This window comes from Nyctereutes procyonoides, unplaced genomic scaffold (assembly GCF_905146905.1).
Source record: "Nyctereutes procyonoides isolate TBG_1078 unplaced genomic scaffold, NYPRO_anot_genome, whole genome shotgun sequence".
In the NCBI taxonomy this organism is placed as follows: domain Eukaryota; kingdom Metazoa; phylum Chordata; class Mammalia; order Carnivora; family Canidae; genus Nyctereutes; species Nyctereutes procyonoides.
Genome location: NW_026575049.1, coordinates 10,899,223 through 10,924,474, shown reverse-complemented (window position 1 = coordinate 10,924,474; position 25,252 = coordinate 10,899,223). Strand labels below are relative to the sequence as shown.

The following is a 25,252-nucleotide window of genomic DNA, read 5'->3' as shown; positions in this document are numbered from 1 at the left end:
CAATTCTTAAAAAAAATAAAAAAAATAAAAAAAAATGGAGCCAGAGTATGTTATGGTGGAAGTTTACCAAGGAGCCACAAAACAGATTATTGGGAGTCACGCACACATCTCCCCTGTCCCTCATGTTACCTCAGTAGTGCTGGTATCCAGGGCTGGGGCCACATCATGATGACTGAATTCACCATTATCTTTCTTTCGGATATTCTCAACTACAGTCTTGGTTATAGCTGCGATATCCAAATCTAAAAAAATTTTTTAAGAGACAAAAATAAAACTTAATTGTTCACACTAATATTCTTTAAATAGTCACAATGATTTGGTAAACTTGGATAATAATTCTTTAAAAATATATCGTGAAGTATGGAAGACATTATAAAAGAAAATGCCAAAAAAAAAGAAAGAAAAAAAGAAAATGCCACAATGAGAATATTTTTTTTAAATTTTTATTTATTTATGATAGTCACACACAGAGAGAGAGAGAGAGTGGCAGAGACACGGGCAGAGGGAGAAGCAGGCTCCATGCACCGGGAGCCTGACGCGGGACCCGATCCCGAATCTCCAGGATCGCGCCCCGGGTGAAAGGCAGGCGCCAAACCGCTGCGCCACCCAGGGATCCCCACAATGAGAATATTTTATACATGAGTTACAGTTTACTTTATTCCTAAAACAGAATTTCATCAAAATTTCATTTTTTTCTATCAAGAGAAAAAGGAATTAAAACTAGAAAGATTAATGTTACTAATGCCAAAATGATAACTTGCCTGTGAAGTCCAACAAAAACTTTCAACCATTTTTTACCTGCTTCTTTAGCCAGCTCGAGGCACTGGTGGCGCTGCTCAAATTCTGTAACACCTTCCAAAAATAATGCATACTGGGCAACAGCTAGGTCTTGAGGCAAATGACAGGTATAAAATGCTATGAGATTTGTGTGCTTCTCATTTATTAAAAGCTAGAAAACAGAAAAAGATTAAAATATGTCAATAAAAAACAGGTTCTGGAATCAGCAGTGTTTTAAAAATTTACTTCAAAATTCTGAACATATTTACAAGAGATTCATAGAGATGTGGATTTGTGCTACTGAACAGAATGATTTTAAATTCCAAATAAAACACACTTATAATAATTAAAAGATCTCTTACAGATTCTGATAACTTTCCTGCCACTGAACATTAAAACATTACCATTATGATTTCTGTTTCCACCAAAATGGTAAAAAACAAACAAAAACAAATTGTGGATTCTTAAAGTTTACCTGTATGTATGTCTTTAAAACTTCAATGGAAACTTCTTCCTTCAAGAAAAATAATAATAATCCAATTATGAACACAATTGCTTATGTGTACTGCAATGTATCTATAAAAATTCTGCTATTAAATGATTTAATGAATTTAATATTTACTATGAAGCAATAACAATATGCTTGGCTAAGGGCTTACAAAGTTTATGTACTGCTCAATTTAACTTTCTATAACTCTTTGTGGGTGGTTACTATCATTGTATCATTGTTCACAATTTATAGAGGAAGAAACTAAAGAGTTTCTAAACAAGGAAACTATAGAAGTTTTATTTACCCAGAATTACATATTAGAAGCTGTTGAGTAAGGATGTGAACCCAGGATTCTTACTCCAAAGTCCAAGCTTTCAACTACTGTATCGTTCTGCCTTCTACATGTACTCTAAAATGTTATCATTTAGGAAAAAGAAACAAAAAGAAAAAAGAAAACAAAGGTTTAAAAACCTCAGACAGGGGCAGCCTGGGTGGCTCAGTGGTTTAGTACCTGCCTTCGGCCCAGGGCCTGATCCTGGAGACCTGGGATTGAGTCCCACATCGGGCTCCCTGCATGGAGCCTGCTTCTCCCTCTGCCTGTGTGTCTCTGCCTCTCTCTCTCTCTCTCTGTCTGTCTCTCATGAATAAATAAATAAATAAATAAATAAATAAATAAATAAATAAATAAATAAATAAATAAATAAATTTTTAAAAAATAATAAAAATAAAAATGAAAAAAATAAAAAATAAAAACCTCAGACAGAAAAATTAGTCTGGTTCAGTTAGCTTAGCTGATTGAGGATAAAGTTATGAATTTATTAAAAACCATGTAGGGGCACCTGGGTGGCTCAGTCTGGTTGAGCACCTGACTTCAGCTCAGGTCATGACCTCGGGATCCTGAGATCCAGGCCCACCTCAGCCTCCCTGCTCATCAGGGAGTTTGCATGTCCCTCTGTCCCTCTCCCTGCTTGTGCATGTGTGTTCTCTCTCTCTCAAATAAAATCTTTAAAAAGAATTACTTAAAAAAAAAAAAAAAAAACCACATAACTACTGGTATTCTGCATCCACAGACTAGAGCCCTAAAGGACCACCCACCGTGAGTCATCACTGAGTGACCATAGGAGACTATATACAAGACTTCTGTACTGGGGCACCTGGGTGGCTCAGCTGGTTAAGCATCTGCCTTCTGTTCAGGTCATGATCCCAGGGTCCTGAGATCAAGCCCTGCATAGGGTTCTCTGCTCAGCAGCCAGTCTATTTCTCCGTCTGCCCCTCCCCCCAACTCGTTCTCTCTCTCTCTCAAATAAGCAAAATCTTTTTTTAAAAGACTTCTGTACCCTTACCACCATTTCTAGAAAACAACAAAGTAGCATGTTTTCCTAATGAGAAGCATATAGCATTAGCCTTGCAAAGGAGAGTAAATTGTTCTTTTTTATTTACTTTGATCTGCAGTCCCAGAGTATGAAAAAACAAAATGAGGTGAGTCATGAAGCGGAGGAGGTGTCCAGGTAGACTGTTTCTGCTTTTGGAAAGCCATTTGTTAAATTCATTCATCAAACCTACAAGCCATCAAAGCAAAAATTCAACAATAGGGATAAAAATCAAAAGAAAAGAAATAAACATTACCAAGGATATTCACTGTATTCCTAGAGTACTCTGAAATCACTACCTCATTGTTAATAACCACTATATAAAACAGACCCTGGATTAAATTCAAACTCTATTATCTAACAATTAATAGTTGCATTCAAATAGGCTGGTACAAAGATGTGGTGAGTCATGCACTGTTTTGATAACTTTTTACAAAATTGACACAAGAAAACAAAGAACTCATAGAAAGTAAAATAAAAGTATAGTATCTTACCATCAATGTCTCCCAGGATAAGGAATTTTTGAACTATATGATAATGTTCTTGATTCTCTTCCAAAACTCTCTGAAAAAAATTGTTATATTTTCTATAAATCTTTCAATGATCATTCTATAGTATGTATTCATTAGTAAATTAAATCATCAACTTTTGAAACTACATGAAGATATGATTGGTCTTAGAAGATCAAAACAAACTTGAGAAAGACAATACCTTTGAAATAAACTCAAGGTGAACAACAATCTTTGAAAGTAGAGAACTGTGATAAAGCAATTTAATCTCTGTGAATATTATTAAACTTCTTTTAAAAAATATTTTACTGGGGATCCCTGGCTCAGTGGTTTAGCGCCTGCCTTCGGCCCAGGGTATGATCCTGGGATTCTGGGATCGAGTCCCATGTCAGGCTCCCTGCATGGAGCCTACATCTCCCTTTGCCTGTATGTCTGCCCCTCTCTCTCTCTCTGTCTCTCATGAATAAATAAATAAAATCTTTAAAAAAAATTTTTTTTTAGCTATTTTTCTTGGCACTTCATGGTGAGCCAGAAAGGGCACATGTAACCGAAGCAAAACAAACTGTAAGATTCCTTCGAACATGAACAGCACTTCTTCAAAGCATTCCTTGCACATTCTCTTCTGTACACAGCACCAAACATAACACAAACCACCAAAATAGTGATTAGACACAGTGCAGAAAAAACTAAAAGAAGGGACAGCCCGGGTGGCTCAGAGATTTAGCCCCACCTTTGGCCCAGGGCCTGATCCTGGAGACCCAGGATTGAGTCCCATGTCCGGCTCCCTGCGTGGAGCCTGCTTCCCCCTCTGTGTCTCTGCCTCTCTCGCTCTCTCTCTGTTTCTCATGAATAAACAAATAAAATTAAATTAAAAAAAAAAAAAACAACTGAAAGTGACCTGCTGGATTGTTTGGAAGCATATAGTTTCTTTTTTGTTAAATATATTTTAATTTTTATTTTGTTATCTGAATTTTCTTTTAGCATTCATTATTTTTTAAATTCAAATTTTTGCTCCATCTGAAACTGATTTTAATATGTGGCGTGAGGTAGAGATTTAGCTGTTTTCCTCCATATAGAAAGTCAATCGTGCGCATACCATGTATGTAAATAAACTGTCCCTCTTCCTTTGAAATGAAAGATCGTTTTCGATCACCTATTAAGTTTTAATACATACTTGGATCTAATAAGGACTTCTCTGTTTCACTAATCTATTCATTCCTGTGCTAACTGCATATAGTTTTGCATCTAATTACATTGTTTCATTACTGAGTAGGCAAATACTGTGTATTATTCTTTTCCAAATTTTCTTGCCATTCTCACTTATCCTTCTACTTGTAAAGTCTTCTGTTCAGAAATAATCGGAGTTATTAGGTATCTATGTTAATTTTGGAATGGCTAATATTTACATCATATCCTCTCATCCAGGAACATGGTACATTTACTCATGTCTTCCAATAAGATTCTGTATTTTCTATATGAAGGTCCTCAAACTCCTTACCAATTTTATTCCTATTCCTATTCCTATAGTTTAGGTCAATAATTTTTTTTTTAGGTCAATAATTTAAATGGGACTTTTTTGGGGGGAGCACTAAGTCCTTTTCTAATTAGTTATAGAAAGTACCGACAGGCTATGATTTTTTTTCGGATAAATGTCTTGAATTTAGGTACTTAAAAGGTCTTATTATTCTTTTATTAATCCTAGTAACTGATTGAATCTTGAGTTTCTAAATTTATACTTTTACCATATGTAAATATTCCCCCTTTTCTAACATCCTTATCTATTCCTTTACTTTGTTGTTTTACTTTTAATTAGCTGGAATCTCCAAAATAACAAGACTGATAAAATAAACAGTTGACAGAAGAAGCATTCATTTCTTTACTATACAGAAAGATCATATATACTAGTAAGGAAAAGATAAAACTCAACAGAAAAGTAGGTAAAAGATCTGAATAGGAAATTTACAAACAGTCAATAAGCATAGAAAAACTTGCTCAGCCTTATAAAATAGAGAAATAAGAGTAGAACAGTAAGTTCCTATTTCCCACCTAATTTGATGGATTAGCAAAAAGTGACATTTGGGACTGGTGAGACTGCAGGGAAATGGCCATATCAATAAACTACTTATGGGAGTATGAATTAAATGCTACAACAAGGTAATTAATTTAATTTACATCTATCCTCTAACTCAGCAACCCTGCTTTTAGAACACTTACCCTAAAACAGGACTAATAGATAAGCATATATGTATATAAAAATGTTCACTGTAATGCTAGAAACCACCTAAATACCATCAAAAAAGGAATGATTAAAAAAGAACAGGGGCGCCTGGGTGGTTCAGTAGTTGGGCATCTGCCTTTGGCTCAGGTCGTGATCCCGGAGTCCTGGGATCAAGTCCCACATGGGGCTCTCCGCAGGGAGCTTGCTTCTCCCTCTGCCTATGTCTCTGCCTCTCTCTCAGTCTCTCTCATGAATAAAAAAAATGAAAAAAGAGTAAGGCAGGTTACATTAAATCTATATCCACTAACTTGGAGAAAATATCATTACATGAAAAAAAAAATACAACAAAACAAACAAAAAAAAAAACAAGTAGGGAGCCTGAGCAGCTCAGTCAATTATGCATCTAACTCTTGATTTCAGCTCAGGTCATGATCTCAAGGTCATGAGGTTGAGCCCTGTGTCAGGCTCCATGCTAGGGTTCTGCACTGGGCATGGAGCCTAAGATTCTCTCTGCTCCTCTCTCACGCAATCTCTTTCTCCTTCTCTCTCAAAAAAGTAAATAAATAAATAAAAACAAAACAAAACAAAACAACCCCACCCCCCAGGCTGTAATGTATGCAGTATGATACAAAAAACAACAACAGAAATCAAAATTCTACCTTGGGATATCTACATTATTTATACATTTTTTAAGATTTTGGAGAAAGATATGGAAGATTACATAGCTATATATTTTATCATCTCTGAGGAATGAGAATAACCATAAAGCAGTGAAGAGGAAGTTATTATAGAGGCTTTATATCTTTGGATTATTTTGTTACATACTTCAGTTACTTAAAATTATTTAGGAGAATACTACTTGGGGAATATGAATAATAGTGAAAAGGAATATAAGGGAAGGGAGAAGAAATGTGTGAGAAATATCAGAAAGGGAGACAGAACATAAAGACTCCTAACTCTGGGAAATGAACTAGGGGTGGTGGAGGGGGAGGAGGGCGGGGGGTGGGGGTGAATGGGTGACGGGCACTGAGGGGGACACTTGACGGGATGAGCACTGGGTGTTATTCTGTATGTTGGTAAATTGAACACCAATAAAAATTAATTTATAAAATTTAAAAAAAAAAGGAGAATACTACTTAATAAAATATTAGATTAATATCTAGGAAAAGTCTTGTTAATTTTCCACTAAAATTTTTCTTCTTCAAAAAGAAAGGATTAAATTAGCTTACAGGCCTAGCCTTATTTTTAGGTAATACCAATCCTAAACCAAAGAGACAGAAATGATGTATCATTTAAATATGGATTTAAATCTCTTGCTTTTAAAGAATGTCTTTCATTAGGTTAAGAGGTAAGAAAAAGAAGAGAAAATATAACAAAGTTTCATACATTTTTTTGCCTTTCAACTACACTGCCTCAACAGCGTAACATTCATTGTTTCCTAAACATTCCTATTAATATTTACCTTTTTATCAGTAGCTTGAAGTTCTTCAAATACCTTTTCTAAGGTCCAACTTTAAAAAGAAAACAGGAAAGGGATAAAACAATATTAATAATATGAACAAGGGCTACAAAATAAAACTTTACAGAGCATACTACAAATCACCAGGACAGAACAAACTCACTTTGCTTCCAAATATTCCCTAGGGAGTTCTTCAGTTTCATCCAGATTCACTACTGATGTCCGGATCTCCTGTTCTACCAAACTGTCCACCATCACCCGAAAGTAAGCCCATACTGTGTCTTCCCAGGTGTCACAGACGGGAAGCAGCTTTATCCCATTTCAGATCAAAAACACATACACATAGTCAACAGCAGAGGTAAAAAAAAAAAAAAAAAAAAAAGGGGGAAAGGCAGTTATTTCCATTGATATGGACTATAAAGTCATCTTAATGATATTAACATATAGTGGATTGTAAAATACCATACCAAGTAACTCTTTACCCCCACCCACACCGTATCTCCTACAAAGTTTGAACTGTTAAGATTTTTTCCATAGTCAGTTCACAATTGCATCAATTTTCCATTTTGATGTAAGATGGTGCTTCAACTAATTCTTATAACAGCCCTTAAATACCTATAAAATGCAGGTGGGGTTTACAAGAAGCACACACGCCTGCAAGACAATCTGAACAGTCATTGTGCCTTAGTGGTACACCTCTGTGTAAACCTATGGGCACTATTAGTCATCAATAAATGTGTGTTGTAAATATATTTACATATGTATAATAACTAAACTGACAATTAGAAATTAAAGTCTGATTCCATGTATTAAAAGATTGTTTGGTATTATGGGATAGATGAAATTAAGCAGCTCAAATCACTATTCTACTTGATTTTGTTCCATAGGGGGGCAAAAAAAGGAATTAAAATAGATTACATACCTGCTTGAGATTCCCACTTAAAGCTGCATAAATTGCCCTCTCGTATCTGTTAAAAAGTTCCTGAAATACAATGAGTATAAATTTGAAATAGTTTTTCTTAGTATGTCAATTTTTTTCATCATCTGGAACTTTACAATGTTTTCTAAACTTATTTATTCACTTGATAGTTTCTAAACTTTAATTAAAGATCTAATGGGGCAATAAGAAGGGAAGACTCCTTGGTTGCTGATATAGTCAGTGCTGGAATCTTCAGGAAAAATCAACTGTCTAAATTTCAAATACAGGACAAAAGACCCAACTCCAACAGATGCTATGATTACTTATCACAGTCAAATTTTATTCCAAATAGATCTGGTGTAGGTGTTTTCCCCCTAGAGGTCCCTAAATACCTAACACTACTTGATACTTCTCTAAGAACATCAAAACAAGGCACCTGGGACCTGTCCTGCATCAGTTTGTATTGAATTCCTAAGCAGGAGTAATTATATTCATCAAATCATTATTTTTATTATTAGGTTCTATGGATGGGCTTTCCTGTTTTCTTATCATCTAAAGAAACTTCAGAGACATTCTTTATATAAATGAGTCCTCCTCTGCCTTTGTTTCCAATCACCCTCTTGACCATTCTTGCTCCCTTCCTTTCCACTATCAATATTATCCCAGGACAGGCCCTTAATACTTAGTGTCTGATTAGTACCAATAGACTCCTAACTAGTTTTTCAGACTTTAGTCCACTTAATTTTTAAGCCTATTTTTTACCCTCATGTCACCCATCTTCCTAAAACACTGTTGTAGTGTGACCTCGAGGTTTTGATGGTTCACTACTATCTATGATATACTCCTTCTTTAGAGCAACACTTGAGGATCACCAATACCTGTTCTTAGTTTTTTTCAATCATCTTTTCCATGAGTTCTTTTACAACCTTTGTTTTGAAAATCCAAATTTGTTCCAATGCAATAGATCAATCAAGGAACAATTTCAACATAAGGGAAATTCCTCATAACGCACAATTTCAACTACAAGAAATACTACGTGAATGCCATAAACTACATCTAGCAGAATGGAGCCAGTTATGATACACAGAAGTAACATACCTGAAACATCCACCTGTTACCTCACTTCATCAGGTGTATTATACACCAATTCCATCCATATCAAGTGTTACAATTTTCAGTTTGATTTCAGCTAACTTCCTTCTATTCCTCATAGGCACTCACAAGCTGCAAACGCCTGACACTCAATTCCACAAGTAAACTTCAGTTGTTTTCCAATGTAAAGTACTGCATTTATTGTAGCATTTGTGTATTTCCTGTCTTAACAATGTTTAAGTTTTTACATTTGATGTATCACTGATGGTTTTCGAGTACTGTGCTCTCAACTCTATTTTCCCCCAAAGGCCTGTGGGTTTTTGGCACAATTTTGCACGCTGTAGTGATTTTTTTTTTTAGGAATGTACAGGTTATGTGATGTCACAATAGAACTGACTCTATTTCCTTTTGTGAGCTTTCTCCTCCAACCGGATAGACTTACTACCTTCCCTTGAGTTTTGCAACTATACATACTACCAAGAATTCTTTCCTCTTCTTTTATTTTATACCCAAAACTCAAATCCTAGTAATTTTTTAAAGTGCAATTCCATTCTCTCTCCTGGGAAGTCAAATGCTTATTCTCTGAATGCATTTGGTACTTCTTCTATATTTTTGCCTTTTATCAGTGTTTAATTCTTAGTACTTGTGTCTGAATAATTCTGATTATTAGTTAAGCTTGCCCCCCATTCTTCAATTTGATGATAAGTTTTTTGAAAACAGTGGTGCCTGCCTGACCCAGTCAGTAGAGCATGTGACTCTTAATTTCAGGGTTGTGAGTTCGAGCCCCTAAAGGGTACTGGAGTAGGGTGTGAAGCCTACTTAATTAAAAAAAAAAAAAGGTTTTTTGAAAAAGAAGCTTTGGTGTTATACCACTCTGAATGTTTCAGAGCACCTTCAGCAGGCCTGCAATTAATTAAAGTAAAAATCAGTATCAGTAAATTTTTATTGTATCTTACATCTTCTGCCATTCTCCAACAACTTATTTTCCAGATGATCCTATATGGATTCCCCTCTACAGGTTCTAATTCTGTTCCTATAAAACAGTAAAAGAAATAAAATTTAGTTTAAAATAGAGAACTCCAAATTTCAACAATTTATAAAAACAAAAGCTGTGCTTCATAATCCTGGCATTTAGAGCTAAATATATCCCCATTTGTCAGAATAAAATCTACTAAAATACCTCCATTAACATTAGGGTCGTGATACAGTTTCCAGCCTTCAAGTGTTGCAGCTCTCCATGCCTGACCACAGCGTTTACAGAGTCGTTGTGCCTTTAGAAACAAAAAAGAGCAGTTAGTCATATAACCACTGCAGTTGGAAAAGTACTTGTGCCTTATAGAAAAGTATAAACAATATATGTCAGGATTAGATAAAGTACAATGCTTCAAAGGACAATGTAGATAACTGGTAAGGGTATTTCACTTTGCCACCAACACCCACGTTTTTCTGTGGTCTCTGGCCTTCTTTCTTTCCCTAATAATCCCTGTGCTCTTTGATTTTGGGCTTACTAATTGGCTCCCATGGTGCCCAGCAGTGCCTCTGGACGTTTAATTCTGCTAGAAACAAATGTGGCTAAAGAGGTTGATTCATGTAAAAGTATTATGAAAACACTGTTAAGTCTCTGTAATGACAAGGTGCTCATCAGCCCACTGGTATTTATGTTAACTGTACCAATCAGATGAGCTTAGACTAACCAATGCGATATACCAGTGAGATAGATACATCACCTCCTTAGGAACCATCTCCTCCCCATTTAATTCATATGGTTTGTGTAAGATTCTATGATCCCACCTCGGAACTCTAAGATTAGGGATGTGATCTCACAAGAATCCTCCTAGGGTTCTTGCTGGAGATACTGAAAAGGAGACACACTCCTTCCGTGGGAATTGCTAGCTGGCAGGAGAATGTAAGCCTGGGGCTGCTGGTGGCCATCACAGACACAAGGGACAGAGCCAAGAGCCTGAGAAAGAGACGGTATCCTAATGACATCTTTGGAGTCTCCGGATCCTGTGTAAAACCAGAAATAACTTTCTATACTTCCTGTTTCATAAGCCAATCAATTCCTTCCTCGTAAATAACCTGAGTTGGGTTTCTATCATTTGAATCTAGAGAACCCAATTAATATAATCAGTTAAAGAATATCCGACCCCAACATCATTCTGGATTTGTGACCATTAAAAATTTTTAAAGCTATATAGTAACATGGAAAAATTTGTTGATATGCTATTTAAAAAGGGAAGGGTAAAAACTATACATAGAATCTTGAAAACATTTTCCTAAGCAAAATAAATCAGATACAAAAGACAAATATTGCATGATTCCACTCATATGAAATAGCTACAACAGGCAAATTCATAGAGACAGAAAGTGGATCAGAAGTTACCAGGGCTGAGGGCAGCCCGGGTGGCTCAGCGGTTTAGCACCGCCTTCAGCCCAGGGCCTGGTCCTAGAGTCCTGGGATCGAGTCCCACATCAGGTCTCCTGCATGGAGCCTGCTTCTCCTGCTGCCTGTGTCTCTCATAAATAAATAAATAAAATCTTAAAAAAAAAAAAAAAAAAAAGAAGTTACCAGGGCCGAGAGAGGAAGAAATGGGGAATTACTACATAATGGTCACAGAGTTTCTGTTTGGGTTGATGCAAAGGCTTTGGAAACAGATGGTAGTGATGGTTTCATAAAATTGTAAATGCGATTAATGTCACTGAAATGTACACTAAAAAATGGTTAAAATGACAAATTGTGTTATATATATTTTACCACAGTGTAAAAAAAATAATGCAATGTACCAAAACTACTGACTTGTTAAATAAAATATAAAGGATGAATTACATGGTAGGTGAATTATATCCCAGTAAAGTTGTTAAAAAAAAAAAAAAACCTAAGATTGATTATGATTATGTTCAAAAAGGTATAAAAGAAAAGTCTTATCAAAAGATAATAAATAACAAGCATTGGCAAGGGTGTGGGAAAAAAGGGAACCCTTGCCCGTTGCTGGTAGAAATGTAAACTGGGTAAGCCTCTGTGGAAAATAATAAGGCAGTTCCTCAAAAAATTAAAATTAGAAAAAACAAATGATCCAGTAATTCCACTTCTGGGTATTTATCTGAAGAAAACAAAAACAGTAACTTGAAAATACATACACACTCTCATGTTCACTGCAGCATTATTTACAATAGCTAAGATATGGAAACAACCTTAAGTGTTCATTGACAGATAAATGGACAAAAAATTTGGTATATAGATATACAATGGAATATTATTTGGCCAAAGAATGAAATCTTAACATTTGAACCAACATGGATGGATCTAGAGAACATTATGCTAAGTGAAATAAGTCAGACTAAGAAATATCATGTAACCTCTCTTATTATATGTGGAATTAAAAAAGTAAACAACAAAACAAGCTCATGAATACAGAGAACAGATTGGTGGTTGCCAGAGGTGGGGGTTAAAAGAAATGGATGAAGAGGGTCAAAAAGTAAAATGAAAAAAGAAAAAGAAAAAAAAATCTTGTTCTCATCTTTTTGAGACTTTATTACCATATGTAACATGAAAATGTTAATAGAGTTCTCATTTATTAAATATTTACTATGAGCAAGACACTGTGCTAGGTACTTCAAATGAATTAACTCCCTTGATCCTCATATGAACCCCGAGAGAGAGGTGTTCATTATGTGACCGATCAATAGATTATCATCTATTCCCAAATAGGGGTACAAAGGTGACTAGCTTACTCATGGACACACAGCCAGTGAGTGGTAGAGCCAGAGTGACCACACTGTAACAGAATAGGCACTGAATTAGGATCAGAGCCTTGCATTCCAGCCTTGATTATTTCACTAATCCTATGACCTTGGAAGTCACCCAAGCTCTCTAGGTTTCAGGACTGTATTATTGTTTGCCTGTAAATAGAAATGATGGAAAACATGGATTTTATTGAAGCCCTTGGTACCTCTAAGGGAATAACAGTGGCAGGAAAAAAAAGACTGCTATAAGTAAAAACAAACAAAATTCCACCTCTATCTGTGGTTATGTAGAGATAGTGGGATTTGAGAGTTTTTGTTTTTCAAGCTTTCAGTAATGTGACATTGTTCTCTGGGTTTGTTTTGTTTAAGATTTTATTTATTCATTTGAGAGACAGACAGTGAGCATGAGCAAGGGGAGGGACAGAAGGAGAAGCAGGCTCCCCACTGAGCAGAAGTCCAATGCAGGGCTCAATCCCGGGACCCCTGATATCAGGACCTAAGCCAAGAGCAGACACTTAACCAGCTGAGCCACCCACCTAGGCGCCTGTTTTGTTTTTTTAAAAATACATCCTTAATTGCCACTGTGATTCCTAGTTATTCTCCACATCACCAGGTAGAGTGGCTGGAACGTAAATATTTTCTGAGTAAACGGGTATGTTATAACCACTTCTTTTCTTAACTGATAAATAAGAATGATGCTTAATAATTCAAGACTTACTACCATAAGAAATCACAACAGTTTGAACTAACATATATACACCTAAAGAACATCACCAAGAAGACTGCAAAACAGGTACAACCTATTACTCTAAGCTTGAGGCTCCTAGGCATCAGACTGCCTCACCTCAAGAGTCAGCAAAGTCCTCCAGGTAAGCTGTTTAATTAGATACTTAACTTTTTTTTTTCCTTTAAAGAATTCTGGGGTATTTTTAAAAGATTTTATTTATTTATTCATGAGAGACACAGAGAGAGGCAGAGACATAGGCAGAGGGAGTAGGAGGCTCCTCACAGGGAGCCTGATTGGGACTTGATCCTGGGACTCCAGGATCATGCCCTGAGCCACAAGCAGACGCTCAACCCCTGAACCACCCAGGTGTCCCAATACTTAACATTCTGTATATAAGATCTCACCTATCACAAAATAGACTTTAAAAAGTGAGATTAAAAGAAGTCTGAGGACCATTCAAGGGTAAATATTGTCACCTAGAAGAGCAATTAGGATCAGACTCATTCTCAACTCTTAAAAATCAGAACTTAAAATAATGGGGATATGCCTAGGGTATGCAGTACATACAATACAGAGGGTAAAGTCTGACTTTTTATTTTTTATTTTTTTATTTTTAAAAGATTTTATTTATTCATTCATGAGAGACACACAAAGAGAGAGGCAGAGACACAGGCAGAGGGAGAAGCAGACTCCACGCAGGAAACCCTACATGGGACTCGATCCTGGGTCTCCAGGATCACACCCTGCGCCGAAGGCGGCATTAAATCGCTAAGCCACCTGGGCTGCCCGAAATCTGACTTTTTAAAAAGAATTTTCTATTAGAGTTGCACAAACAAGAATGCATTGCTTTCTGAGGCAATGTATTTATCACTGGAAATGTTCAAACAGGAAGCAGATCCAGAAATAGGGTGGAAGAGATTACTGCATCGAGGAGACAGATGGTGGTCACAAAGATCCCTTCCAACTTAGTGAGTCCTTGACTTTGAAGAAGCAGGGATAGATGACTTACCTCTTCTGTCATTCCAGCACGGATTAAAGTGAAAAGATACTTGAGTAATCTGACTTCATCTTCTCTATCCAGATCATCAAGGGGCATTTTCTGTCTAATAGGAGCGTCAGGGTCCTACCAAAAAAAAAAAAAAAAAAGATCATTAATGACAAATTCTTTGTACTCACATACATTTTAAACATCACCAAGAGGGCAGCCCCGGTGGCACAGCGGTTTAGCGCTGCCTGCAGCCCAGGGTGTGATCCTGGAGACCCTGGATCGAGTCCCATGTCAGGCTCTTTGCATGGAGCCTGCTTCTCTCTCTGCCTGTGTCTCTGCTCTCTCCCTCCCTCTCTCTCTCTGTCTCTATGAATAAATAAAGTCTTTAAAAATAAAATAAACATCACCAAGAAATGAGAAATCTCCTGAGTTTATATACTGAAATAGATTTAGTTACAATTAAGTTAACAAAGGGAGTGAAAGTATCACAAGTGTTCCAGATACCCACACAACTGTCTGCTGCCCATTCAAAACACTGTCGCCCTGCAGAAGTACATGCCTAGGTCAGGCAAGGCAGTAACAGCACTATGGCAGCCTCACCAGGTAATTCTAAAAACGCCACTCATCATTCAAGCTGACATAACATACCCTGTTGTAGCAACTACACAACCAAGTTCATTCTAACCAGAACCAGGCCTAGATGGAGAATGAGTACAGAGGAAAACTAAAGGAAGAGTCGACAATATGTTCTGTGACTTGAAAATGCTTAGCTGGTACTTTTTGAGACATATGAGGAAAGAGCTCATTATAAAACAAAGGCCATAGAAAACACACAGGTGTCCAATAAAAAAAAATTTTAAGAACAAATTTCTAATAAATAAAATCCACCTAAAACAGCTATTCCCACCTACTCTTTCATAGACAGAAAAAAATGTGCCTTTAAACATTTGGGATAACATATTGTCCTTTTTTTCCCAACAAATAGCACACATGATATTCATGGTAAATTTTAAGTGAAGTTTAATTTTAATGTGACTCTTATTTGAAATGTTACTAAGTATATGCTAATATGAGTATCAATTCAGAAAATAAGGTATGTAATAGGTAAAATAGCTCTTTCACAAATTTTCTGCAGACAGATACAATCATTCAGTTTTGGAACATGTTCTCTTTCTGGCAAGAAGGAAATCATCACTTTCAGATGTTAAATGATTTTTAATGATGCTAACTGATTTTAAATGATTTTTTTCAGATGTTTAAATGATTCTTAGTTGCTTGCTGCAAGGTAATTTAGCTAGAATTTATTTCAAGATCTTCTAGTAGTTTCCAAACAATTTTCATCAAGACCACTTTTGTTATCCAATGGAATTCTATCAATTTTCCCAATTGTTACTTATTTCTCCCACTTTTCATAATAAACATTTAGTTCACATGTCTCCATCTGCCACAAAGCTCTATTTCTTTATTTCTACAAGAATTAGACTCCTGCTCTTTTCAGATCTACTATTCCTATTACTCAAATTCTAGAATGACCTTTCTAACCTCAAGCTAATTTGAAGCTTTTTTTCTCTCTGCTTTTTAGATACAAGAACTTTCATAAGTCATTACCTTACAGCTAAAGAGTCAAACCTTACTGTAAGACCAATATTAGTTTTTAAAGCTGGCAAATCTCTTTCTCTACCATCTTTTACTATTTATAATTCATGGGCCATAGATATGTTTAAACATATTCCATCAAAATCAAAAGCCAACTAAGTAGTTTTAAACAGTATATGCAGACCTTTGGGAAACCAAAACAAGAATCCACAGGAAGAAAAATTCTCAGCTTTTAAAAAACAATCATGGAACCTCGAAGACAACTTTCATTTCAAAGAAACTTACTAATTCAGTGACAAGGGGACGGACACTTCCTATGTAAGAAGGTAGCTGCCGCTGTTTCAGGGTATGCAGAGTATTTTCCCTGCAAGAAAAAGTACAAAATTTTTTACAGGGGTTATTTTAATAGGTCTATTAAGAAAGTAAAATCAGTCAAAGCAAGAAAAACAGAGGACAAACTCAGAAAAACATGCAAAAATGCTAAATAGAAAGAGGTATTTTAGCTCAGATGACTAACAATGCTAGACATGCTTAATGTCTTTATTGGTCATTCATCTACCTGCTTTTGTGAGGTATCTGTTCAAATCTTTGCCCTTTTCTTACCACGTTATCTTTTTATTATTGAGCAGTAGTTCTCTATCAACTACAATCTTACATCTTTCTTCCAGTGGATGGCTTGTCCTCTTTCATTTTCTTAATGAAGTTTTTCATTTTGATGAAGTCCAATCCATCTTCCCTGATTACTGCTTCCTACGACCTAAGAAATTCTTGCCTATCCGCAAACACAAAGATGTCCTCCCATGTTCTCCTCTAAAAGGTCTGTGGTTTTAGCTTTTTTGATTCATCCTGAATTAAATGCTGGGTATGGTGTGAGGGAGGTGTCAAGGTTGACCCTTTTTTTGCATAGATGTCTAGTTTTTTCTGCATAGTTTGTTAAAAAGACATTCATTCTGCCACTGATTGCTTTAACACCTTTATTGAATACCAACTGACCATCTAAGTGTGTGTCAGTTTCTGGGTTCTATATTCTGTTCCACTGATCAGTAAGAAAAGGATACTGACCATAAAAAATGGTCAAACCTTAATTAACTAGGCATTTTAATTTAAATTTCTGAATTTTTTTAAAGATTTTATTCATTTATTCATGAGACACACACACACACAGAGAAAGAGGCAGAGACACAGGCAGAGGGAGAAGCAGGCTCCATGCAGGCAGCCCAACATGGGACTCAATCCCGGGTCTCTAGGATCACCCCCCAGGCCAAAGGGGGCACTAAACGGCTGAGCCACCCGTGCTGCCCAAATTTCTAAAATTTTAATGAAATTTTTTTCCCAGAAAAATTACAATTACTCAAGAGTTCATTTTTAACAAACACTGAATAGCTCCAATTTCCTAATTAAGCAGAGAAAAGATCTAATAATGAACTTGCAGACTTTGTACAGGCATGTTACTGGATTGAAGCACTATCTGAACTTTTTCTTCAAATCTTGAAATAAATTGTCCCTTTAACCTAAGGATGCTTTTTGGTTTCAAGGTCCTACATTAGTTTGAAAGTACTACAGGAAGTAGTGGCCAAAGTCTTTTTTTAAACAATCACAAGTAGCTGGAAACACAGCTAAAGTATCTTCTTGATGACTGAATTACAATTACTAAGAAAATATAGCCAGGTAATTGTTTGAAAACACAAATAAGACCATGTCATTAATTCTTAAGGTTTTCCATCACATTTAGAATAAAAGCCCACAGCCTTACCCTGGCCTGCCTATAGAAGTCCTATAGGATTTGACTCTCTTCAAACTCATTTTCTTTTTTTTTTTAATATATATATATATATATATTTTTAATTTATTTATGATAGTCACAGAGAGAGAGAGGCAGAGACACAGGCAGAGGGAGAAGCAGGCCCCATGCACCGGGAGCCCGACGTGGGATTCGATCCGGGGTCTCCAGGATCGCGCCCTGGGTCAAAGGCAGGCGCCAAACCGCTGCGCCACCCAGGGATCCCTCAAACTCATTTTCTACCATACTTCGCTGTGTTCACACTGGCCTCCTTGTGTAAATACTTTACATTTTCAGGATCTTTGCAGTTTCTGTTCCTGCCTAGAACACTTGTCCCCGATTTTTGCATGCTTTGCCTGCTCTCATTCATTACCTATTACTTCCTTTACTTCCTGCCCTGATTACCTCTTCTATTTTAAAGTTGGACCCACTGTCATCTTCTATCCTCTATCCTTTTTTTCAAAGCTCTAATTACCCAAGAGGCTAAATATTTATTTGTGGTCTAACTCTCTTAAACAATTATAACACCATAAATGCAGGGTTTTTATCTGTTTTGCTGACAGACTGAATAAGCTTACTAAATAAGAACTAAGTATTTATTGAAAGATAAATAAACAAAACCAATGTTGAGTGACTTCAAGAATAAATGTTTAAGGCAGCCTGGGTGGTTCAGCAGTTTAGCACCGCCTTCAGCCCAGGATGTGATCCTGGAGACCTGGGATGGAGTCCCATGTCGGGCTCCCTGCATGGAGCCTGCTTCTCCCTCTGTGTCTCTGCCTCTCTCTCTTTCTGTGTGTCTCTCATGAATAAATAAAATCTTAAAAAAAAAAAAAAAAAGAATAAATGTTTACTAACTTACCAATATACGGATTTTGCATAAAACTCAATATTATCAGAAAAATCTCCAATCTCATCTTTGGCAATGCTCTCTAGCCAATCCACCACCAGCTAGGAAAAAAAGAAAAAAAAAGAAAAAAAGTGTTAACTATAATATCTGTTAGTGTTTTATTTGAAGTGGTATTTCTATCCTTAATTCAAAAAAGGTTTCTACTTAAAAAAATACCAACAATTTTTCCAACCACTTTTTACTTTAAGACATAGAATGAAATTTTCTATAGGAATAATACAGTTCTTAAAAGGCTATTCCTAGAAATAATAGGGCTATTATTCGAAAATTGAAGAACAAGGTTCTTCATGCCTTTTAATTATTACATAAAAAGATCTTAATGTTTTAAGTTTAAAAAGTTTCAGTTCTTGTTATGTCATCTACCTTTTCTCCATGTTTCATAAAAAAATATTTCAAGATGCCTGGGTGGCTCAGCAGTTGTCTGCCTTTGGCCCAGGGTGTGATCCCGGGATCCGAGATCAAGTCCCACATCAGGCTCTCTACAGGGAGCCTGCTTCTCCCTTGGCCTGTGTCTCTGCCTCTCTGTGTCTCTCATGAATAATCTCATGAATAAATAAATAAAATCTTAAAAAAAAAATTCAAAATTCTAGTCGTACCTGACTTTGTCGGACAAGTGAATCTCTCTGAAATAATGCTTCCACCACCATTTTCTCACTGGCATTAAGAGCCTATTAAAAAATTATTTGAAGAAAGGAAAGAAAAAAAAAAGATGCTCTAAGAATATTTTAATACAAATGGAAAAGTGAAACTTACATAATTATATTTAATTACCCATAAACATTTAACCATATGACAAATCTGTATATTCATGTTTGAAAAATTTTCATAAGTAAATTTCAAACTAGATCAATTTGCAGCTGCTTTTACCTGATAATTATCTGGCTACACTTGGAATTTTAAAAGCTTATTTTCCCAGAGATGTTGTTGTATGGAAAAATAAAATGCAGAATAAAATGAAACAAACAAAAAAATGTTAATAAAGGGCATCATATAGTCATGTGACATATCAGAAAGTGAACATTTAAAAACTTTAAACTCAAATAAATTAATTAATTAAAATGTCAAATTCTTTATCAACCTACACAGAAATTGATAGGTAATAAAACTTAACAATCCAAGGATTTTAAGACTGACTTTAAAATGCAACTTCATATAAATATTAGCAAGTAATATTAAGCAGCATATCAAAAGGTAAGATACTGTGACTAGTAGAAGTATGGGTCAAATCTATTAATTAATCCATCTTATTTGTGGGTTAAAGGAAAAAGCAACGTGAACGTCTTAATAGATGCCAAAATGTCACTTGATAAAAATATCTTCATAAATTAGAAATAGAAGAATATTTTACTAATATAATAGACTATCTAGTTGAAACCTATAGCAAAAGTTATTGTAGAGAGACATTCCTTGAAAATCCAGAAGACAAGGGCACCTGGATGGCTCAGTTGGTTAGGCATCTGACTTCGGCTCAGGTCATGATCTGAGGGTCCCTGCTCAGCTTGTCCCTCACCCTCTTCCTCTTCCTCTGCCCCTCACCCTCACTCACACACACTCTCTCTAGTAAATAAAAACTTTAAAACAAATTTAAAAAATAAAAATAAAAATCTTTTAAAAATCGAGATGAAAAGAATTCTTGTAATTATTCAACTTTACTTTCAAAGTTCTAGCTAATATATAAAACCAGAAAAAGAACTAAATAGTAATAAGTATGGGGGAAAAAGCCACGGGCAGCCTGGGTAGCTCAGTAGTTTAGTGCTGCCTTCAGCCCAGGACGTGACCGTGGACACCCGGGATCGAGTCCCACGTCAGGCTCCCTGCATGGAGTCTGCTTCTCATTGGCCTGTGTCTCTGCCTTTCTATCTGTCTCTTATGAATAAATAAATAAAAATCTTAAAAAAAAAAAAAGCCAAAGTCATCACTATTTGTAGATAGGAAAATAAATCAAGACAACTATTAAAACTAGTAAGTTCGGGCAGCCCTGGTGGCGCAGCGGTTTAGCACCGCCTGCAGCCTGGGGTGTGATCCTGGAGATCTAGGATCGAGTCCCACATCGGGCTCCTTGCAGGGAGCCTGCTTCTCCCTCTGCCTGTGTCTCTGTCTCTGTCTCTGTGTCTCTCATGAATAAATAAATAAAAAAAATAAAAAATAAATAAAACTAGTAAGTTCAATAAATAACCAAATATATGATAATCTCCCACCATGTACATGTCACTTGATTGGAATGTACGGTGTTTGTAGAATAAATTAAAAGATTGAAAAGATAGTAAACATAGTTTCGGTGAAAGAAGATTAACAGACACATATAGTTGAAATCATTTACTATAAAAATGTGTATTTTCTCCTTTTTTGATTTATAGTTGCTTTAAACATGAATTACTTTTGTAATCAGAAAATAAAAAGCAATTAAACCTCAAAAGACTACCTGGTCCTTATAATTTTAAAGGCATATTTTTACCAAATCCTTAAAGAACAAGCAGTTTCTATGTTCTTCCAACAGAGTAAAAAATAAATAATGGGAGATTTATGATCTTGTTCCAAAGAGCTAACATAATTCAGACACCAAAATTGAATGAGGATAAGTCACATAAAAAGAAAATACAGGGGATCCCTGGGTGGCTCAGCAGTTTGGCGCCTGCCTTTGGCCCAGGGCGTGATCCTGGAGTCCCGGGATCGAGTCCCACGTCAGGCTCCCGGCATGGAGCCTGCTTCTCCCTCCTCCTGTGTCTCTGCCTCTCTCCCTCTCTCTCTAGGTCTATCGTAAATAAATAAATAAATCTTAAAAAAAAAAAAAAGAAAATACATTTGCAAAAGTTCTCAATAAAGTATTAGCTAATAAAATTTAGCAGTATATTTAGGAATATATCATGACAGTTTATCCTACTTGAAGATAATTCAACATTAGGAAAATGCAAACCATTACATTAATAAATTAAAGCAGATATTCATGGAAGCAAAAACACTCTGATTGCATTCAATACCCATCCCAAAGCAAACCCTAATCTAAAATAAAACTAAAGCATTCTTATCAAAAGTCAGGAAGAATGCCTGATATTACTAATACAATTCATCAAAGCTATACAGGTGCTCCTAGTCAATGTTATAAGGCAAGTTAAAGAAATAAGAGATTAGAAGGACTAAAGGAAACTTACTATGCATGGACGATTACTGCCAACATAGAAAACCCGATAAATTCAAATGAAAAAACCAACTGGAGGGATCCCTGGGTGGCGCAGCGGTTTGGCGCCTGCCTTTGGCCCAGAGCGCGATCCTGGAGACCGGGGATCGAGTCCCACATCGGGCTCCCGGTGCACGGAGCCTGCTTCTCCCTCTGCCTGTGTCTCTGCCTCTCTCTCTCTCTCCCTCTCTCTCTCTCTCTCTCTGTGACTATCATAAATAAATAAAAAAAAAAAAAAAGAAAAAACCAACTGGAGCTAGTAAGAGTTCAGAGAAAAATGGCTAATTATGAGCTCTACAAATAAATCATTAATCTTCTATTTGACAGTAATAACTAATTAGAAAATGTAATACGAAAGAGGATCCAAAGTAAGATTTATATAGACTTTTAATAGAGTACAGATTTATATAAACTATAAAAGATCCAAGTAAATGGAGATACACTATGATCGTAAACAGAAAGATTCAACATGTAAAGAGGTCATTATCTCCTCAAATTTACAAATTCAATACTACTTCAATAAATATCCCAATAAGACTTAAAAATAAAAATGAATATTGTAATGTTCAGCTGGAAAAAAATGTGCAAAAATGTATTTTTAAATGAGGAGGAAGACTTACTTTACCAAATAGCAAAACTTCGGAATTTAAAGACTCAAGTTGTCTAATACTGGTTTTCAAATGAATCAATTAATAAAAGAAAAAAGACCTATATGTAAATACGATAAACATATTTGTTTGATAAGTGGTGTTGGACTAAACGGATATTCATTTGGAAAAAGTTAAGTCTCTTTCTTACTTCAGAGACAAACCTTACTCCAGATAAATCCCGAGAGCTTATTATGTAGAAAATAAGATTTGGGTTCAGAAGAAAACATTGGAGAATATTTATAGATAGGAGAGGCCTTCCTTAACAAGACACAAGATAATGAATGACAAAGGAAAACTTGAAAGATGTTGGGCAACCCGGGTGGCTCAGCGGTTTAGCGCCACCTCCAGACCAGGACCTGACCCTGGAGACCCAGGATCGAGTCCCATGTCAGGTTCCCTGGGTGGAGCCTGCTTCTCCCTCTGCCTGTGTCTCTGCCTCTCTCTCTCTCTCTCTCTCTCTCTCTCTGTGTGTGTCTCTCATGAATAAATAAATAAAATCTTTAAAAAAAAAAAAACTTGAAAGATGTGAGCACATAAAAATGGAAATGTCTACTTGACAAACACCCCTTTAATAAAGCTGGAAGACAAGTAACAGAATATCTTTAACTTAGGTAAGAGAAAATAATAATTGGAAAATAAGCAAAGGATATGAATATAGAATTTGATTAGGAATATTATTGCTGGGGATCCCTGGGTGGCGCAGCGGTTTAGCGCCTGCCTTTGGCCCAGGGTGCGATCCTGGAGACCCAGGATCAAATCCCTCATCAGGCTCCCGGTGCATGGAGCCTGCTTCTCCCTCTGCCTGTGTCTCTGCCTCTCTCTCTCATTCTGTGTGACTATAATAAATAAATAAAAATTAAAAAAAAAAAAGGAATATTATTGCTTAAGAATGAAGAACACTCCACTTTGCTAATGATAAGTGATATCCATGCTGAAGTGACACACCTTCCTTCCAATGGGCAACATCAAATGATTGGTATTAAACATTTTCACCCATCAGTATATTCCTTTGGGAAGGCATGTGACAGTATCAAACTCTGACTCAACAATTTCACTTCCAGAAGTGCAGGAAATACTGGAATATATAAATACAAAGAATGGGGCAGCCCGGGTGGCTCAGCAGTTTAGCGCTACCTTCAGCCCAGGGCGTGATCCTGTGAACCCGGGATCGAGTCCCACATTGGGCTCCCTGCATGGAGCCTGCTTCTCCCTCTGCCTGTTTCCCTGCCTGTTTCTCCCCCGCCCCTTCTCTGTGTCTCTCATGAATAAATAAGTAAAATCTTAATAAATAAATAAATAAACAAACAAACACATACATACATACATACAAAGAATGTTCATGGCATTACTGATTGCTATAGCAGAAATATTAGAAACAACCTAATGTTGCTTACCAGAATGCCTGAAAAAATTATAGTTCATTTATACTCTGGCAAACTATGAAAAAAAATATGGTAAATCTACATGAAATGACATGAAAAAGAAAACAAATATTGAAGGAAAAAAACTCAGTATCATGTATAAATGAAACCATACTATACATTAAAAAAACTATGGCTATGTATATACATGTAAGGATGCACAGAAAAGTGTCTAGTAGCAAACAGACTGAAGAGTAAGAGATAAAAAAGGACTTTTACCTTTTATTCTATATAATATAAATCAGTATTTGATTATTTTATGATTGTTATCTTTTATTTACACATAAAATTTTTTAAATGAAGAAACTCAAGATGGAGAGTCAAAAATCAAATTCTATTACTAAAAACCATTTTAATTTTTAAATCTTTATAGAGGAAAAAATTAATCTTGAGCTTACAGTAACTGCAAATGTATTTTCTTCTTCTAACGCAGACTGTACTCTGTCTCTGAGGAAAAATAACACAAAATGAAAAATCTTTAATTTACATATCACGTTTTAAACTATATACATACACAAACTTGCATTCTATCCAGTATAAACAAATGAGTTTCCAATTAAACTTAATCATTCTTTAAAAACAAGGGTACAAGTAATAAATACCTTCTGGATCTGATAGTGACACCTGAATAAAACTGCTATTTACTAAAAATACAAGTTGCAAAATGTCTTTCATGGCGACCTACTAGTATACACCCCTCCTAAGTTTTTAATATAATGTTATCACATTGCAAAATTAAATAATCTGATTCACTTTCAAGATTTTCTCATCACAATGAAAAAGCAAAAGAATGAGCCAAAACTACTAGGCATCTGAGAGAAGGAAAATGTGGTTAACTTCTTTCCAACTGCTGCTTGACATAAAGTCTGTTTTTCAGTTCTTTTTCTTATCTATCCTCTCCTAAGTATTGCAGTAATTTTCAGCACTTTTCTTAAATCATTATGACATATATTGGGGAGCTACCAGCTTCATAACCTAGTATTTCCCTCTTCCCTTCTAACTCACCCCCAACAATGGTCTAATGACAAGGCATTACAAATGATACATAGCAAAAAGAGCAGAGCTTATTTCCAAACACAATCTACTTTACCTTTTAAATTAATTTGCCAAAAAAAAAAATTAATTTGCCTATTGGTAACCTGGTGTGTATTTCACTTATGAGTCATATACAACTTTACCTATACAAAGAAGCCAGCAGCCTCCAAGTGACCATCTCCTGTTGAAGAAGCCAGAGCATACTGGCTGTTTTTGAGAACTTCTGAAGTCCAGGTGTTGCCCGGCTCACTATTTTACTCAGTATGTTCACCTGACATAAAAAACACAAATGCAGAGGTTTTCTATAATTCTGAGTCATAACTGTGTATTCTTCAACTGCATGATGCTAAAAGTAAATATATACATATATAAATACACACACTTTATTAATGATT

At 35.9% G+C, this 25,252-nt stretch overlaps 1 protein-coding gene across 2 annotated transcripts in view; it reads right to left on the bottom strand.

Moving 5' to 3' along the window:
- The window catches only part of NUP107 (nucleoporin 107), a 49,289-nt gene that overhangs the window by 10,434 nt on the left and 13,603 nt on the right, over positions 1–25,252 (bottom strand). For both annotated transcript variants that reach the window (XM_055329312.1, XM_055329313.1), the window contains 16 exons: positions 25,001–25,128; positions 24,221–24,269; positions 19,173–19,244; positions 18,529–18,617; positions 16,175–16,253; positions 14,315–14,428; positions 10,015–10,105; positions 9,791–9,867; positions 7,746–7,805; positions 6,987–7,132; positions 6,827–6,875; positions 3,132–3,201; positions 2,708–2,826; positions 1,253–1,291; positions 799–949; positions 130–242 (listed from right to left, as the gene is read on the bottom strand). In XM_055329312.1, the coding sequence (XP_055185287.1) occupies positions 130–242; positions 799–949; positions 1,253–1,291; positions 2,708–2,826; positions 3,132–3,201; positions 6,827–6,875; positions 6,987–7,132; positions 7,746–7,805; positions 9,791–9,867; positions 10,015–10,105; positions 14,315–14,428; positions 16,175–16,253; positions 18,529–18,617; positions 19,173–19,244; positions 24,221–24,269; positions 25,001–25,128 (1,446 nt within the window). The remainder of the gene's footprint in view (positions 1–129; positions 243–798; positions 950–1,252; positions 1,292–2,707; positions 2,827–3,131; positions 3,202–6,826; positions 6,876–6,986; positions 7,133–7,745; positions 7,806–9,790; positions 9,868–10,014; positions 10,106–14,314; positions 14,429–16,174; positions 16,254–18,528; positions 18,618–19,172; positions 19,245–24,220; positions 24,270–25,000; positions 25,129–25,252) is intronic.